Genomic DNA, 16,146 nt, shown 5'->3' on the forward strand with positions numbered 1-16,146 from the left:
GAAGGGATATGGATCACGTGCAGGCAGAGGAGGTTAGTTCAACTTGGCATCATGTTCAGCACAGACATTGTGGGCTGAATGGCTTGTCCCTGTGCTGTACTGTTCCATGCGAGAGGAATGTGCTAAAAGAGAGGGATTTGAACAGTGAACTTCGGAGGAGAGCAGTGTGGTGGGTGGAGCAGCTACCAGCCGCAGGGGTGTGGTGGAGTATCAGTTAGTGCAGAGGAAATATACCCCGTTCATCAGTTCTGCAATCTCTCACCGTGACAACAGAAAATCATTAATGGAAATAAAGCAACAGTTCATGGCAAATGAGATTGAGATATAAGGCACCGTTAGAATGCGAATAAAGTTGGCAATGTGTAGAATCATGAGCTTCACGTAGCTGACCTGTGGAACAACGATGTGCCTGGTAGCCAACCTCAATTAGCAAATGCTCCTGTGTGTATATTGTGTGTCAATTTGTTGCTTGCTTGATCTTTCAATGAAAGGTTGGAGATTGTTTTCTCTGGAACAATCTGAGGGGAAACCTGATAGAAGGTTTAAGGTGAGGGGGGGGGGGGAGGGGGAACAAGTAATAGGAACCTTGGGGGCAACTTTTTCATGCAGAGGGTGGTAGGTGTATGGAACAAGCTGCCGGAGGAGGTAGTTGAGGCTGGGACTATCACTACGTTTAAGAAACAGTTAGACAGGTACATGGAATGGCCAGATTTAGAGGGATTGGGGCCAAATGTAGGCAGGTGGGACTAGTGTGGACGGGGCCTTTTGGTCGGCATGGGCAAGGGTGGTGAATCTGTGGAACTCATTGCCGCAGAAGACTGTGGAGGCCAAGTCAATGGATATTTTTAAGGTGGAGATTGATTGTTTCTTGATTAATACGGGTGTCAGGGGTTATGGGGAGAAGGCAGGAGAATGGGGATGAGAGGGAAAAGATAGATCAGCCATGATTGAATGGCGGAGTAGATTAAATGGGCCGAATGAGCTAATTCTGCTTCGATAACTAATGAACATGAAAGTTGAGCCAAAGGGCCTGTTACTGTGCTGTACGACTGACTATGCTCTTCGGAGGAACAGCGGGCAACCGTGCCTCCACTGATACAGTGGCTTCTCTCTTTTGTTCAGCAGCTGTACGCAGCACAACTGGCAAGTATGCAGGTCTCTCCTGGTGCTAAGATCCCGTCCACCCAACAGCCCACAACTCCGGCCGGTACCCTCTCTCCAACGCCTCTGAAGAGTGAAAAGCATGGAAGCAGCCCTGTGCCTCAAATTAAGGTAGGCATTACGTGCCCTTGTCAATACGACCCGCGCCAACTTAACATTGCTGGAAGCTTTGATGTGTAAGCTACCAAATATGAATGGGATTATTAAATATTACTTATGGGAGCTGATCTCCCACAGCAAAACTCATGGGTAATCCAAGGTGTGATTTACAGCTCCACTTGTTACATTTTATTACATTCCTCAGGTACTTCCCTGTTAGAAAGAAAAAGACACAAAGTGCTGGAGTAACTCAGCGGGTCAGTCAGCTTCTCTGGAGAATATGGAGAAGTGATGTCTCAGGTCGGGACCATTTTTGACAGTCTGAAGAAGGGAAATACAAAGCAAAGACATAATCCCTCCTGCAATTGGAACATGTCTGAAGAAGAGTCTCGATCCGAAACGTCACCTATCCATGGTCTCCAGAGATGCTGCCTGACTCGTTGAGTTACTCCAGCCGGTTGTGTCTTTACTTTAGACTTGCATGGAAGCAGGTCCTTTGGCCCACCGAGTTCGCACCGATCAACGATTACCTTGTACACTAGCACCATCCTACGCTACCACTAGGGACAATTTACAATTTACAGGGGCCAATTTACTGACAAATCTGCACATCTTTGGGATGTGGGAGGAAACTGGAGCACCCTGGAGGAGACCCAACCATCACAGGGAGAAGGTACAAACAGCACCTGGAGTCAGGATCGAACCCCGAGTCCTCTGGCACTGTAAGGCAGCAACTCTACCGCTGAGCCCTCATGTGTATTAACCACCATTTGCCGTTCTTTGTTTCTGCTTCCTTTAAGAAAGTGGTCCAATTGACCTCAGCACGAGATCAATAAGAACAAAATGTGAAAGTGGTGGCTGTAAATTGTGAGCTTCTTGTGAAACACTGATTTCCGTCCATAGGCAAAACCCTGGTTCTCAAGGAAGGGCCGTGTGTGGGTGTGTGAATTGTTTGATAAATGCATGCTAGATACAACCGTTTATAAAAGAGATGCTTCTAACCATGCAGCTATTAAACTTGTTCTTTTATTTTTGTTTTAGTTTGGGACTGACTTTTTCTGCCGACTGAGATAATTTACAGGCAACATGTTTATAACCAATATATCTCATAATCCTCCCCCACAGTTGAACCAATTTCTCCAAGCTGTCAATATTTATCAGCTACATTTAGCGCACAGGGTCCTGGGTTAAAAGGCCAGTGTTTCTGTCAAGAAGCAGGTATTTCTGGCAGTAACCAAATGTATCGTCACCAATTGTCATGCGCTCATCTGACCTGTATATCAGTACAAATGCCCTTTGAAAGTTGTAAATGCTTCTATTGCTTAAAAAGACACAGAGTGCTGGAGTAACTCAGCGGGTCAGGCAGCGTCTCTGGAGTACGTGGATAGGTGACGTTTCAGGTCGTGACCCTTCTTCAGTAACCCGCTCAGTTACTCCAGCACTTTGTGTCTTCTTTTGTAAACCAGCAACTGCAGTTTAATTTAGAGATGCATCACGGAAATAGGCCCTTCGACCGACCAAGTCCATGCCGACCATTGATAACCCATTCATGCTAGTTCTATGTTATCCCACTTTCTCATCTCTCTCCCCACACACCAGTGGCAATTTTACAGAGACTAATTAACCTGCAAACACGCGCATGTTTGGGATGAGGGAGGAAACTGGAGTACCCAGAGGAAACCCAATGGTCACAGGAAGAGCGTGCAAACTTCACATAGACAGTACCCGAGGACTGGATCGAACCTGTGTCTCTGGCGCTGTGAGGCAGCAGGTCTACCTTAATGGGCTCATCTGGGATTTGAACCTGGAACCTTTCACAACCAAAAGAAGAATCATAGCCCGAGACCAACGAACCAAGATGTTCATTGTATCCACTTTTATAGCCTACTCTGAAAACCCATTTTGAATCCAGACTGCCCTATGAGCGGAAAAGTCATCCCTGAGATCCCTCTTAAATCTCTCCCCTTTCACCTTGATCCTGTGCCCTCATAGAGTCAAACAGAGTGGAAACAGGCCCTTCGGGTAAATTTGCCTGCACTGACAAACATGTCCCATCTACACTCGTACCCCCTTCCTGCTTTTGGCCCATATCCCTCTGAACCTGTCCAATCCATGTACCTGTCTAAATGTTTCTTAAATGTTGTGATAGTCCGTGCCTCAACTACCTCCTCTGGCAGCTTATTCCATACATCCACTACCCTTTGTGTGAAAAAGTTACCCCTCAGGTTCTTATTAAATCTTTCCCTCCCCTCCTCCCACCTTAAACCTATGTCCTCTGGTTCTCGATTCCTCTACTCTTGTGCGTCTTGCCAATCTATTTGTCTCATGATTTTGTACACATCTGTAAGATCACCCCTCATCCTCCTGTGCTCATCCTCCAGTTTTAGAATCCACTACCCCTGGGAGAGCCCAACACAACACAGATGCAATTTCTTCAGTACTATGACAACTTTCATGGGACACCTCTGTATTGAAATCCCTGCGGCATATAGGAAAGGAATTTGAATAGAATCATTTGCTGTAATTGGGACGACACACAAATAATTAATGTGCTGGTTCTGTGTAATTTTCATTCAATTCAACTGCAATGACATGATAAAAGTTTCTTAAGTTGAAGGGGAATTTAAATCTCCAGCTACGAATTCAGCTACTGAAAAAAGCCAACCTCCTTACAGTGGAAAAAATATATAAAGATAGCAAAGGTGTTTTGTTTGGATAGGTGTGGCAACTGCTGTATGCGGCAGTATTGAATGTATAGAATGTCAGAAGAAACTGACACAAAAAGCTGGAGTAACTCAGTGAGTCAGACAGCATCGCTGGTGAAAAGGAATAGGTGATGTTTTGTGTCAAGACCCTATTTCAGACATGTTTAGAATGTATAGGGATTGTAGTAAATGCTTTTGGACAGATTTTGTTCTGCATAAAGTTTATTTTTGACGTAGAAATTCTTACACTAGACTTGTGCGAAGGTTTAGGTTTATTATTAACACGTGTACCAAGGTACAGTCACACGCTTTTGTTTGTGTGCTGTATAATCAACTCAGATAATACTATACATGAATATAGTCAAGACAAAAGGAACTGCAGATGCTGGTTTTCTAAATAAAAGACACAGAGTGCTGGAGTAACTCAGGGTCAAGTAGCATCTCTGGAGAACGTTTAAGTGATGTTTCGGGTTGGGACACTTGCACGCTGAAGAAGGGTCCCGACCCGAAACGTCACATATTCATGTTTCCAGATGCTGCCTGGCCAGCTGAGTTACTCCAGCACTTTGTGTTTTATTATGAATACAAGCAAGTCAAACGCAAGTACAATAGGTAGAATGAAGAGCGTGCAGCATATACTTTCTCATTATTGTAGTGTAATATACTTTAGTACTTTACTTCAAAGGCATAGCATGGAAACAGGCCCTTCAGCCTACTGAGTTCCGAGCGTCTAGCGATCATCCCAAACATTAGCTTTTTGTGTCTATCTTCGGTTTAAACCAGCATCTGCAGTTCCTTCCTCCACACCCCGTATGCTAGCACTATCCTACACATACTAGGAACAATTTTTAAATTTTACTGAAGCCAATTAACCTGCACACCTGCACGTCTTTGGAGTGTGGGAGGAAACCAGAGCACCCGGAGAAAACCCACACGGTCACAGGGAGAACGTACGAACTCCGTGCTGACAACACAAAATGCTGGAGTAACTCAGCAGGTCAGACAGCATCTCTGGAGAAAAGGAACAGGTGACGTTTCGGGTTGAGACCCTTCTTCAGACAGCTCCTGTAGTCAAGATCGAACCTGGGTCTCTGGCGCTGTAAGGCAGCATCTCTACCACCTCAGTTCCACAGAAGATGTCTAATGTCCACAATAAGGTAGGCTGGACAATCAGGACAATCCCTGGCTTATGGAAGGATACTATGCAAAGAAAGGTCAACTCAGTATTGAATGCAGTGAGCAAAATAGGAAAACTAACTCCCCCTGGTCAGAATACATTTCCGATTTAGTTGAGCTGATAGTTAGCAAATGCAAAGTATATTAGTTCCAAATTAAATTTGTCAACATGAGTAAACACCAGCATTACAATAATAAAATTACTGTGTTTATGTAAATAAAGGCAAGTACAGAGAGCGACTAATGAGCCTTCTTTTAGTTAAATCTTTTAGGAATTGGCTAATTAGTTTCTTATTTGAATTTTACAGCAGAGAACAGTTTCTGTCCCTGAGGTTAAAAAGTAGCAACCAACCAAGTAATCAGATGTTGTATTCAGTCTTGGTATTTTGTATTTTTCAATTAACTATGCAATGTAACACAGTTAATACCTCAGCTTTTTGAGACCATCAGAGCAGCAATTTTCTGTTCTTGCTGCAGATACACAAACACACAAGTTCTTAATGAATGCTTTAAAAGAGAATGCACACAACATTTATTTTATACACCACCTGGGGTGTCAGGGGTTATGGGGAGAAGGCAGGAGAATGGGGTTAGGAGAGAGAGATAGATCAGCCATGATTGAATGGTGGAGTAGACATGATGGGCTGAATGGCCTAATTCTGCTCCTGTCACTTATGACCTTATGACCTCTTTCCCTGTCTTCCTCACTGGGCAGAACAGTGGTGCCTCACAGTGCCAGCGACCCTGGTTCAATCCTGACCTCGGGTGCTGTCTGTGTGTGTGGAGTTTGCACGTTCTCCCTGTGACCGCGTGGGTTTCCTCCGGGTGCTCCGGTTTCCTCCCACATCCCAAAGAGGTGGTGGGTTGTGGGTTAATTGGCCCTCTGTAAATTGCCCCTGGTGTGTCGGGCGTTTAAAAAAAAATAAAAGTTATCGATTAAAATAATATAGAACCCCAAAGTCGTGTGGGGTTTGTGAGTTAATTGGCCCTCTGTAAATTGCCCCCTTGTGTGTAGGGAGTGGGATAACATAAAACTAGTGTGAACGGGTGGATGGCATGGACCCAGTGGGCTGAAGGGCCTGTTTCCATGCTCTATCTCTGTACTAAATTAAACTAAACTCCACCCCAGCGCACTGAGAAGTGGCGTGGAATGTCAGTTAGTTAAATATATATTGGCATATTTCTAAATGATCCTTTATGGTCCAGAACCAGGGGCCACAGTATAAGAATAAGGAGTAAGCCATTTAGAATGGAGATGAGGAAACAATTTTTCTCACAGAGAGTGGTGAGTCTGTGGAATTCTCTGCCTCAGAGGGCGGTGGAGGCAGGTTCTCTGGATGCTTGCAAGAGAGAGCTAGATAGGGCTCTTAAAAATAGTGGAGTCAGGGGATATGGGGAGAAGGCAGGAACGGGGTACTGATTGGGGATGATCAGCCATGATCACATTGCTGGCTCGAAGGGCCAAATGGCCTGCTCCCGCACCTATTGTCTATTGTTTATTATCAACAGTATAAACCTGATCATTTGGATTTCCAATTGATAGAAACAGTTAGTAGTTCAATGTACAGGATAGCTCAGCCCTCGGTAATAATCTGCTTACTCTAACTGTATTACTGGTCCAACCTGCGATTTGAGTAATGAAGGGCTTTCTCTCTCTCTCTCTCTGTGCAGTTAAAGTTCCTGTTTTCCCACAAGGCTCTCTCCCATATTATGTGGTCAGTACAGATGCTGGCGGCTGAGTTTAAATAAGAGGATACTACAGCTTACAAACTACTGAGCTATTGTCTACTGGAGCAAGCTTCCAAATGACAGGGAAAGCAAGGTTATTTTATTCCGATGTCTTATTAAATGATCTTAATTTAGAAACAAGACCACCAGAACCTGTTCTGTGGCTGTTTTAATAGATTCAACTGTCCTTTCCCAAAACTGCAGTTTTTTTTGTGAAGGAACATTATTTAGGTTAACTTTTTGAACTTTTAGCAGCTTTAATATTACAAAAAGATTACGAAAGTTTAAAAAATAAAAATTATCGATTAAAATAATAAATAATCCCAAAGACATGCGGACTCCAATAAATTGCCCCCAGTGTGTAGGGAGTGGATGAGAAAGTGGGATAGCATCGAACTGGTGTGAATGGGTGATCGATGGTCGGCATGGATTTGGCGGGCTGAAGGGGCTGTCTCCATGCTGTATTTCTAAACTAAAATAGGCTGTCAGGCTGTTAAACAGTTCAATGGTGCTTTATTGTCCACATATGCAACTGCACTGTGACATTCTTTCTGCATATATTACACATGTGGGTGCCGCCATTTTGGGCACTATTATTCAAAGTCGGATGTCCGGTCCATGTACTGGAGCTGTTCCCACGAACCGACATCCCCCTCCTCTCCTTGTTTAAGATGCCTCAGTTTAAGCATCTTATAGGATAACGGTCCACCATAGACACTACAGCAAGGAATACTATGCATGCCAGCACATTATTTTCTATACAAAAAAGTCCCGTACAATAGTATGATCTACAGATCTTATTCACTTCTGTGTGTTTTTGGAGTAAGTGAGACATGTGAATTAGAAACAGTGAGCAGTGCTGAACTGTTATCTGTATCTTTGGTGACCCTCGGACTGTCCTTGATCAGACTTTGCTGGCTTTACCTTGCACTAAAGGTTATTTCCTGATCATGTATCTATACACTGTAAATGGCTCATTTGTAATCATGTATTGTCTTTCTAACTGGTCAGCATGCAACAAAAGCTTTTCACTGTACCTCAATGTATGTGACAATAAACTAAACTGAAACTGAAACAGCTGGGGCCACCACAAACATCGGGCCACTTCCATGGGGACATCCTCCGACCTCTACTATTCACTTCATCCCTTCTTCCAGACAGCCTTTAGCTGCATTCACAGAGGCCACTATCTTTAGCAGGTGCACCACCTCTCTTATGAAATGTAAACACTTTTGGAAGTCTGCATACAATTGATTCAATGAATCAATGATGCTTCATGTCACATGTACCCAGCTACAGTGAAATCCTTTGCTTTGCATACAATCCAGTAAATTCATACAGTAGGTAAGCACACTCATTGATAAGTATAAAAGTACAATGATTGTAGTGTGAGTATAGTAGACTTCACAGAGGCAGTACACAAAGAGTCGCCAAGTTTCTGGTGCCAACTTGTGCCCTTCAACTTTCAAAGTTCTCCAAAGTAGAGGGTGGTACAATGGCTTTGCAGTAGAGTTGCTGCCTTACAACGCCAGATACCTAGGTTCGATCCAGACTACGGGTGCTGTCTGTACAGAGTTTGCACGTTCTCCCCGTGACCTGCGTGGGTTTTCTCCAGGTGCTCCAGTTTCCTCCAACGCTCCAAAGACGTGCAGGTTTGTAGGTTAATTAGCTTCGGTTAAAATTGTAAATTGGCCCTAGTGTGTAGGACGGAGCTAGTGTAGGGGGTGATCGCTGGTTGGCGGGGTTCGGTGAGCCAAAGGGCCTGATTCCGCACTGTATCTAAAGTCTAAAGTAAAGTACAGAGTCTTATCTTGGCTGTAAGGGCCCGTTGTCCTGGCGATGGCACTGGGCCGGTGTTGCAGGGGTCGGTCTGGCCTGGCTCTGAATTTGCAAGACTTTCTGTTCAAAATGTCTTCATTGCTAATTAGAAGAACCATCAATGCAGTCCAGCACAGGGACAAGCCACTCAGCCCATCGTGCCAGGGCCAATCATGATGCTACTTTAACTACACATTTGTCTGCGTCTGGTCTCTCTCCCTTCATTCCCTGCCTGTTCACGCCTCTGTCTAAATGCCTCTTAGATGTTGCGTCATATCTTCTTCCATAACGTCCTCAGGCAGCATGTTGCAGGCATGTACCACCGTAAATAACTTGCCTCCTTTAAACTTTCCCCTCATAGTCATACAGCACGGAAACAGGCCCTTCTGCCCAACTCGCCCATGCCGACCAAATGTCCCAGCCAAGCTAGTCCCATTTACCCACGTTTGACCCATATCCCTCAAAACCTTTCCTATCCATGTATCTGCGCAAATGTATTTTAAATGTTGCTATACTATCTGCCTCAATTACCTTCTCTGGCAGTTGTTCCACATACCCACCACTCCCTGAGTGAAATGATGCCATCTAGTCTGTGACATTCCCATCCTGGGATAAAGTCTCTGCCTGACCACCCTATCTATGCCTCTCATCATTTTATAAACTTCGACCAGGTCTTCCCTCACCCTCCAGCGGTCCATAGAAAATAATCCAAGTTTCTCCCACCTTATAGCTAATCCTCTCTAATCCAGAAAGCATCTCTTCAGCACCCTCTCCAAAGCAGCCACATCCTTTCTGTAATGGGGAGACCAAAACTGCACACAATGCTCCTAATGTGCTAACTAGAGTCCTGTAAAACTGCAACCTGAATTTCCAACTTCAATCTCAATGTCCCAACTGGTAAAGGCAAGTGTGACATATTCTTTCTTTCCCACCCGAACCAAATGCATTGACACTTGAGCGAGCTATGGATTTGCTCAAAACCTCTCGACAAGCCTCCTGCATGTAAGGATATTTTTAGAAGGATCTTTTCAAAAAACTAGATACAACATTTGCTTAAAATTGACAAAAAATAAAGCTTGTGTGTGAGAGTTATATATGGACAACCTTTTATTCAACAGTGTTATTCAGTCAGGATAAATTTGATAAGGTTAATCCAGAAATGATCTCTGTGGTTTGAATGGAAGGTTGCTGTGGTGCCCTTGTGCACACTGTGATCAGCGATATATGATGTAAATGGATTGCACGTCTGTAGTTTCCCGGCGTGTGTCAGTTTTGGTCAGGTATCGCTTTCATTGGACAGGTTCATGGATAGGAATGTGGGCCAAGTGCGGGCAGGTGGGACTGGTGTAGATGGAGCATCATGTGGAATTCTCTGCCTCAGAGGGCGGTGGAGGCAGGTTCTCTGGATGCTTTCAAGAGAGAGCTAGATAGGACTCTTAAAAATAGCAGAGCCAGGGGATATGGGGAGAAGGCAGGAACGGGGTACTGATTGGGGATGATCAGCCATGATCACATTGGCTCGAAAGGCCAAATGACCTACTCCTGCACCTATTGTCTATTGTCTATTGTCCATTATCATGGTCGAGTTGAATCTCCATGTCCATGCTGCATGACTGTACGACTGCATGCCAATGCCCGAAGACAGCCCCGTTGACCTATGTCTGTGCTTGTGGTTTATTTGCAGGATGAAGGCGCTCAGCCACTGAATCTGTCAGCCCGGCCCAAGACATCTGGTTCGGTGCGATCTCCCACATCACCCACACAAAGCTTCTTCCACACAAACAAGTCTAGTCCCATCAACATGCCCAACAAAAGCATCATCCCCAGCCCAGTGGCTGGTGCTCCCGGGAGAGGATCCTCTTTAGGTAGGTCCAATATGAGCTTGAATCAACAATGCTTCTTGCAGTTGATGTCTCTTCCTATTGTGTTACTCCTTTGTTGTTGTGCTGTGTGGCTATTGTACAGCTCATCTGGAACATAGAACAAAGAACATGGAACATGGAACTTCATCATAAGATCATAGGTGATAGGAGCAGAATTAGGCCATTCGGCCCATCGTCTACACCATTCAATCATGGCAGATCTCCCTCCTAACCCCATTCTCCTGCCTTCTCCCCATAACCTCTGACACCCGTACGAATCAAGAATTTGAACTTAAAACATAGAACAGAACATAGAACATAGAACAGTACAGCACGTGAACAGGCCCTTCAGCTCACAATGTCCGGGCCAAGTACAATGTAACTAATCTCCTCTGCGTGCATGACCCATATACCTCCATTCCCTGCGTACCCATGTGCCTATCTGAAAGCTTCATAAACACCCCTGTCGTATCTGCCTCCACCACCACCCCTGGCAGTTCGTTCCAGGCACCCACCTGTGTAAAAGGGGTTGTGGTGGAGGCAGACTTTGTCAGGGAAAGAGTCACTTCCAGGGACCTGTGGACTTGGAGCCCAAGATCCCTCTGTGCATCACAGCAAACGTACAAGCACGAAGTGCATTCACAGGTACAAATTGCTGGAGTAAATCAGTGAGTCAGGCGGCATCCGTGGAGAACATGAATAGGCGACGTTTCAGGTCGGGACCTTTCTTCAGTCTGAAGCCACTATCGCTCCTGCCTCCACTTCTCTCTGGGGCTGAGAAGGATCCTGACCTGACCTGACCCGACCCGACCCGAAACGTCACCTATCCAGTGTTCTCCAGAGATGCTGCCCGACCGATGCTACTCTGCGCCTTTTCTCATAAACCAGCATCTGCAGTTCCTTGTTTCTAACTCTATGCTCGAAATGCATTCTTCCTTTTGTCCTCATTTGCAATCCAGAGTTCAAAATAATTTGAGCTTCTGATTACGGCAGTGCTACCAAACATAATTGAAAAGCACTCATTGGTTGTGGCTGATGAGCAGCAGCAAACCTGGCTGATCCAACTGAAAATAGAGTCCGGAGGGAAGCATTCTTCATTACCAAAGAGTCCTACAGCCCTGTACAGATCACTGCACTCCAGTAATTCGCATCTTAAACAAAATTGGTTATTTTAAAACCGTTTGAAAAAAAGATGATGAACATGAAAAAAAACGAGCATGAAAAATAACAGCAGCTGGAAAAGTAACATTAACTGCATTCTCTGCGGTGCCTGGGCCAATACTACCTGAAGTGGGTCAGTGATACCGGCTTTAACACATCTAGTTAAGAACCGCAAATCTATTTGCGAGAGAAGATAGTGGCACATTCTTAGGAATCAATGTTCCAGATAATGTACTGGAAGGAAAGGCATCATTAATAATTAACAGCTTTGGATGATTCTTGTCTGAATCCAAATCTGCCTCCGTTTTAATGAGTGTTCCTCTTGAAAGACAAACACTGCTGACTGTGAGATAGGACACACTTTACAGATTGAGTGCTTTGAAAGTGACAATACATAGAGTATAACCTAGTGTGCAGGAAGCAACTGCAGATACTGGTGTACACCGAAGATAGGCACTAAATGCTGGAGTAACTCTGCATCTCTGGAGAGAAGGAATGGGTAACATTTCGGGTTGAGACCAATCTTCAGCCTGACTATAAAACAGTTTATTATACAATTGCTGTTTCGATTAGAGGGCATTAACCTGCAGTATTTTGTGCAGTTCTGGTCACCCCATTACAAGCAAGATGCCGTGACTATGAAGAGGGTGCAGATGAGGTTTATCAGAATGATGCCTGGATTAGGGTGTACTACAAGCCTGTCACACTTGCCGATTATTTCGGCGACTGCAAGCGTCATTGACTGACATATCAGGGTCGCTGAAAGATTTTGAACATGCAGCTACAGAAAAAATGTTGTGACACTTGGCACTCATTGAAACACATAAGATTGTTAAGGGCTTGGACACGCTAGAGGCAGGAAACATGTTCCCGATGTTGGGGTAGTCCAGAACCAGGGGCCACAGTTTCGGAATAAGGGGTAAGCCATTTAGAACGGAGACGAGGAAACACTTTTTCTCACAGAGAGTTGTGAGTCTGTGGAATTCTCTGCCTCAGAGGGCGGCCGAGGCAGGCTCTCTGGATACTTTGAAGAGAGAGCTAGATAGGGCTCTTAAAATAGCAGAGTCAGGGGATATGGTCAGAGGATACGTGACATCCATGAACTCCTACGTACCTGCTATGTACATTACACTAGCTCGAATCAGGGGAGAACTCGGGAGAACTCTTGAACAGTGGGACAGGCCCTTTAAACGCTCTCCCAGAAGATTGACACAGGACCTCGTGGTAGCGGACCTTTATAGGTCCCCTGACCTCGAGGGGCCGATCCACATGGGGGTGGTCTCTTTACAATCCAAACACAGATATCGATTAACCCCATACATGACAGACATTTCCCTAACCCAATAATACAGTGGCTAATACATTGTATTCACACAGTGTTTCTCAGAGGAAACGAATATCGCAACATGTGCCCTGAAATGCAAGAAAACCTGACAAGGCTCAATACTTAATCCAATCAACATCCAGCAAAGTAAAGCTTTGCAACATTATTTACAATGTCTATGTCTGGTTTACACTCATCAAATCCATTCCATGCATTTTGCACCTAATTGTCAGGGTCTGCAGATGTTCCCATTCTTTTCCTGCAGCTCTGATCTATGCTCTAGACAAACTGGCACCATTCTGCAGTTCGTCCCATTTCTACAGAAAGCACTTTTAAATTGACCAAATGGCCTAGCAGCCCAGAAGCCTTTACTCAATTTTAGGGTCCAAGCCTCTCCAATTTGTCCAGGATTAACAGAACGCGCTGCCAGGGTTGGTGGTGGGACAGATACAATAGTGACATTGAAGAGGCTTTGAAATAAGCACATGGATATGCAGGGAATGGAGGGATATGGATCATGTGCAGGCAGTGAAGATTAGTCTAACTTGGCATAATGTTCCTCACAGACATTGTGGCCAAAGGGCCTGTTCCTGTGCTGTATTGTTCTATGTGTGGGAAGGAACTGCAGATGCTGGTCTACATTGAAGAGGGGCACAAATGCTGGAGTAACTCAGCGAATCAGGCAGCATCTCTGCAGAACATGGATAGGTGACCTTTTGGGTAGGGAGCCTTCTTCAGCCTATTTGTTCCACGTTCTCCAGAGATGCTGCCCGACCCACTGAGTTACTCCAGCACAGTGTGTCTTCTTTGTGTATACCAGCCCCTGCAGTTGATTAGTACGGGTGTCAGGGGTTATGGGGAAAAGGTAGGGGAATTGGGTTGGGAGGGAGAGATAGATCAGCCATGATTGAATGGTGGAGTAGCCTTGATGGGCCGAATGTCCTAATTCTGCTCCTATCACGTATGAACATATGCAGTTCCTGGTGCCTCGTTTGATTACGCTGGGTGCTCTTTGAAAAAAAATGGCATATCTGTGGATAAGAATTTATCAGTAACTAGACCAAGTGCAGACCCGTATGCAGCGTCACACACTAACTACCCCCCCCCCCCCCCGCACTCACATTAATGGAGGGGAGGAGGGGAGAGAGAGAGAGGGGGGGGGGGAGAGAGGGGGGGGGGAGAGAGAGGGGGGGGAGAGAGAGGGGGAGGGAGAGAGAGAGAGGGGGAGAGAGAGAGAGGGGGGTAGAGAGAGAGAGGGGGGAAGAGAGAGAGGAGAGAGAGAGGGGGGAGAGAGAGGGGGCAGAGAGAGAGAGAGGGGGGAGAGAGAGGGGATAGAGAGGGGATAGAGTGAGGAGAGAGAGGGTGGAGAGAGAGGGGGTAGAGAGAGAGAGAGGGGGGGGAGAGAGAGAGGGGGGGGAGAGAGAGGGGGGGAGAGAGGGGGGGGAGAGAGGGGGGGGATGAGAGAGGGGGGAGAGAGAGGGGGGGGAGAGAGGCAGAGGGAGAGAGTGGGGGTAGGAGAGGGGAGAGAGAGAGAGGGGGGAGAGAGAGAGGGGGGAGAGAGAGGGGGCGAGGAGGGGGGGAGAGAGAGAGGGGGGGGAGAGAGAGGGGGAGAGGAGAGAGGGGGGGAGAGAGTGGGGGGAGAGAGAGAGTGGGAGAGGAGAGAGGGGGGGTAGAGAGAGAGGGGGGGAGAGAGAGAGGGGGGGGGGAGGGGGGGAGAGAGGGGGGAGAGAGAGAGGGGGAGAGAGAGGAGAGAGAGAGGGGGGGAGAGAGAGGGGGGGGAGAGAGGGGAGAGAGAGGGGGGGGGGGGGGGGGGGGGGAGAGGGGGGGGAGAGAGGGGGGGGAGAGAGAGGGGGGGGAGAGAGAGGGGGGGGGAGCGAGGGGGGGGGGAGAGAGAGGGGGGGGAGAGAGGGGGGGGGGGGAGAGAGGGGGGGGGGGTAGAGGAGAGGGGGGGGGAGAGGAGAGGGAGCGGGGGGGAGAGAGAGTGCCTTTTTACTTCAACCCAAACCCGAACAACTATTTGCAGGCAGTGCTTTTTTACCTCTAACCATATTTTCATTTTCAAACCAAATTAAGGGTACTCACAGTGCTGTAGACATTTGTCAGTGTCATTCAGAGCTCTGATTGAGGCACACCACTTGCAGAGACTGATTGAGGCACACCACTTGCAGAGACTGATTGAGGCACACCACTTCCTGGTTTTATAGTCCCTCCCCGTCCCTCCAGCAGGGGCAGCAGAGAGAATGGGGAATTTTGTAAAAACATTAATATCTCTGTCAATTTTCATCAACGGGAAAAATCCTCGGCACACATGCGGCGGAGGGGGGATCTGAGCGAGGTGGCCAAAAATGGCGGCCGTAGGTTGCGGCGTACTCTCGGAAATCGCAGCACAGAAAGCCAAAACCGGTCAAGAACAGACTTTTAGTAATATAGATAGTGATTGATCAATTGTTGTGCCTGCTTGTCCTTTTTCCTCTGTAGACATCCTGTCCACTCTGAATTCGACAGCCTTTCTGGGTGACCAGGATGCAGTGATGAAAGCCATACAGGAAGCTCGGAAGATGCGAGAACAACTACAACGCGAGCAGCAGCTGCAGCAGTCTGGGATCGATGGCAAGATCCCGTCCATGAACAACCTCGGAATGAACTGCACGGGTAACAAGGTGAGTGGCCGCAGTGATCATCTCCGGACTGCTCCTCACTAGCAGGAAATAAACACCTCTGCACTGTTCAGCTTTGAACCCTGGAACATGGGTGAACATTCAGACACAAGAGAATGCAGATGCTGGAATCTTGAGCAACATACAATGTGCTGGAGAGACTCACAGCGCCAGGGACCCTTGGTTCGATCCTAACCTCGGGTGCTGTCTGTGTGTGGAGTTTGCACGTTCTCCCTGTGACCACGTGGGTTTCCTCCAGGTGCTCCAGTTTCCTCCCACAAACCTAAGACGTGCAGGTTTGCAGCTTAATTGGTCTCTGTAAATTGCCCCTATTGTGCTGGGAGTGGATTAAAAAGTGGGATAACATAGAAATAGTATGAGTGTTTGATGGTTGGTGTAAACTCAGAGGGACGAAGGGCCCGTTTCCATGCTGTGTCTCTAAAACTGTAAATTGC

General features: G+C 46.5%; 1 protein-coding gene across 8 annotated transcripts in view; it reads left to right on the forward strand.

The window, feature by feature from the left end:
• The window catches only part of sox6 (SRY-box transcription factor 6), a 651,687-nt gene that overhangs the window by 559,139 nt on the left and 76,402 nt on the right, over positions 1 to 16,146 (forward strand). For 6 of the 8 annotated variants that reach the window (XM_033038493.1, XM_033038492.1, XM_033038491.1 and 3 more), the window contains 3 exons: positions 1,123 to 1,272; positions 10,372 to 10,552; positions 15,513 to 15,694. In XM_033038493.1, the coding sequence (XP_032894384.1) occupies positions 1,123 to 1,272; positions 10,372 to 10,552; positions 15,513 to 15,694 (513 nt within the window). The remainder of the gene's footprint in view (positions 1 to 1,122; positions 1,273 to 10,371; positions 10,553 to 15,512; positions 15,695 to 16,146) is intronic. The other 2 variants (XM_033038490.1, XM_033038496.1) reach the window with 1 other exon arrangement.

Source organism: Amblyraja radiata, chromosome 20, assembly GCF_010909765.2.
Source record: "Amblyraja radiata isolate CabotCenter1 chromosome 20, sAmbRad1.1.pri, whole genome shotgun sequence".
Taxonomy (NCBI): Eukaryota; Metazoa; Chordata; class Chondrichthyes; order Rajiformes; family Rajidae; genus Amblyraja; species Amblyraja radiata.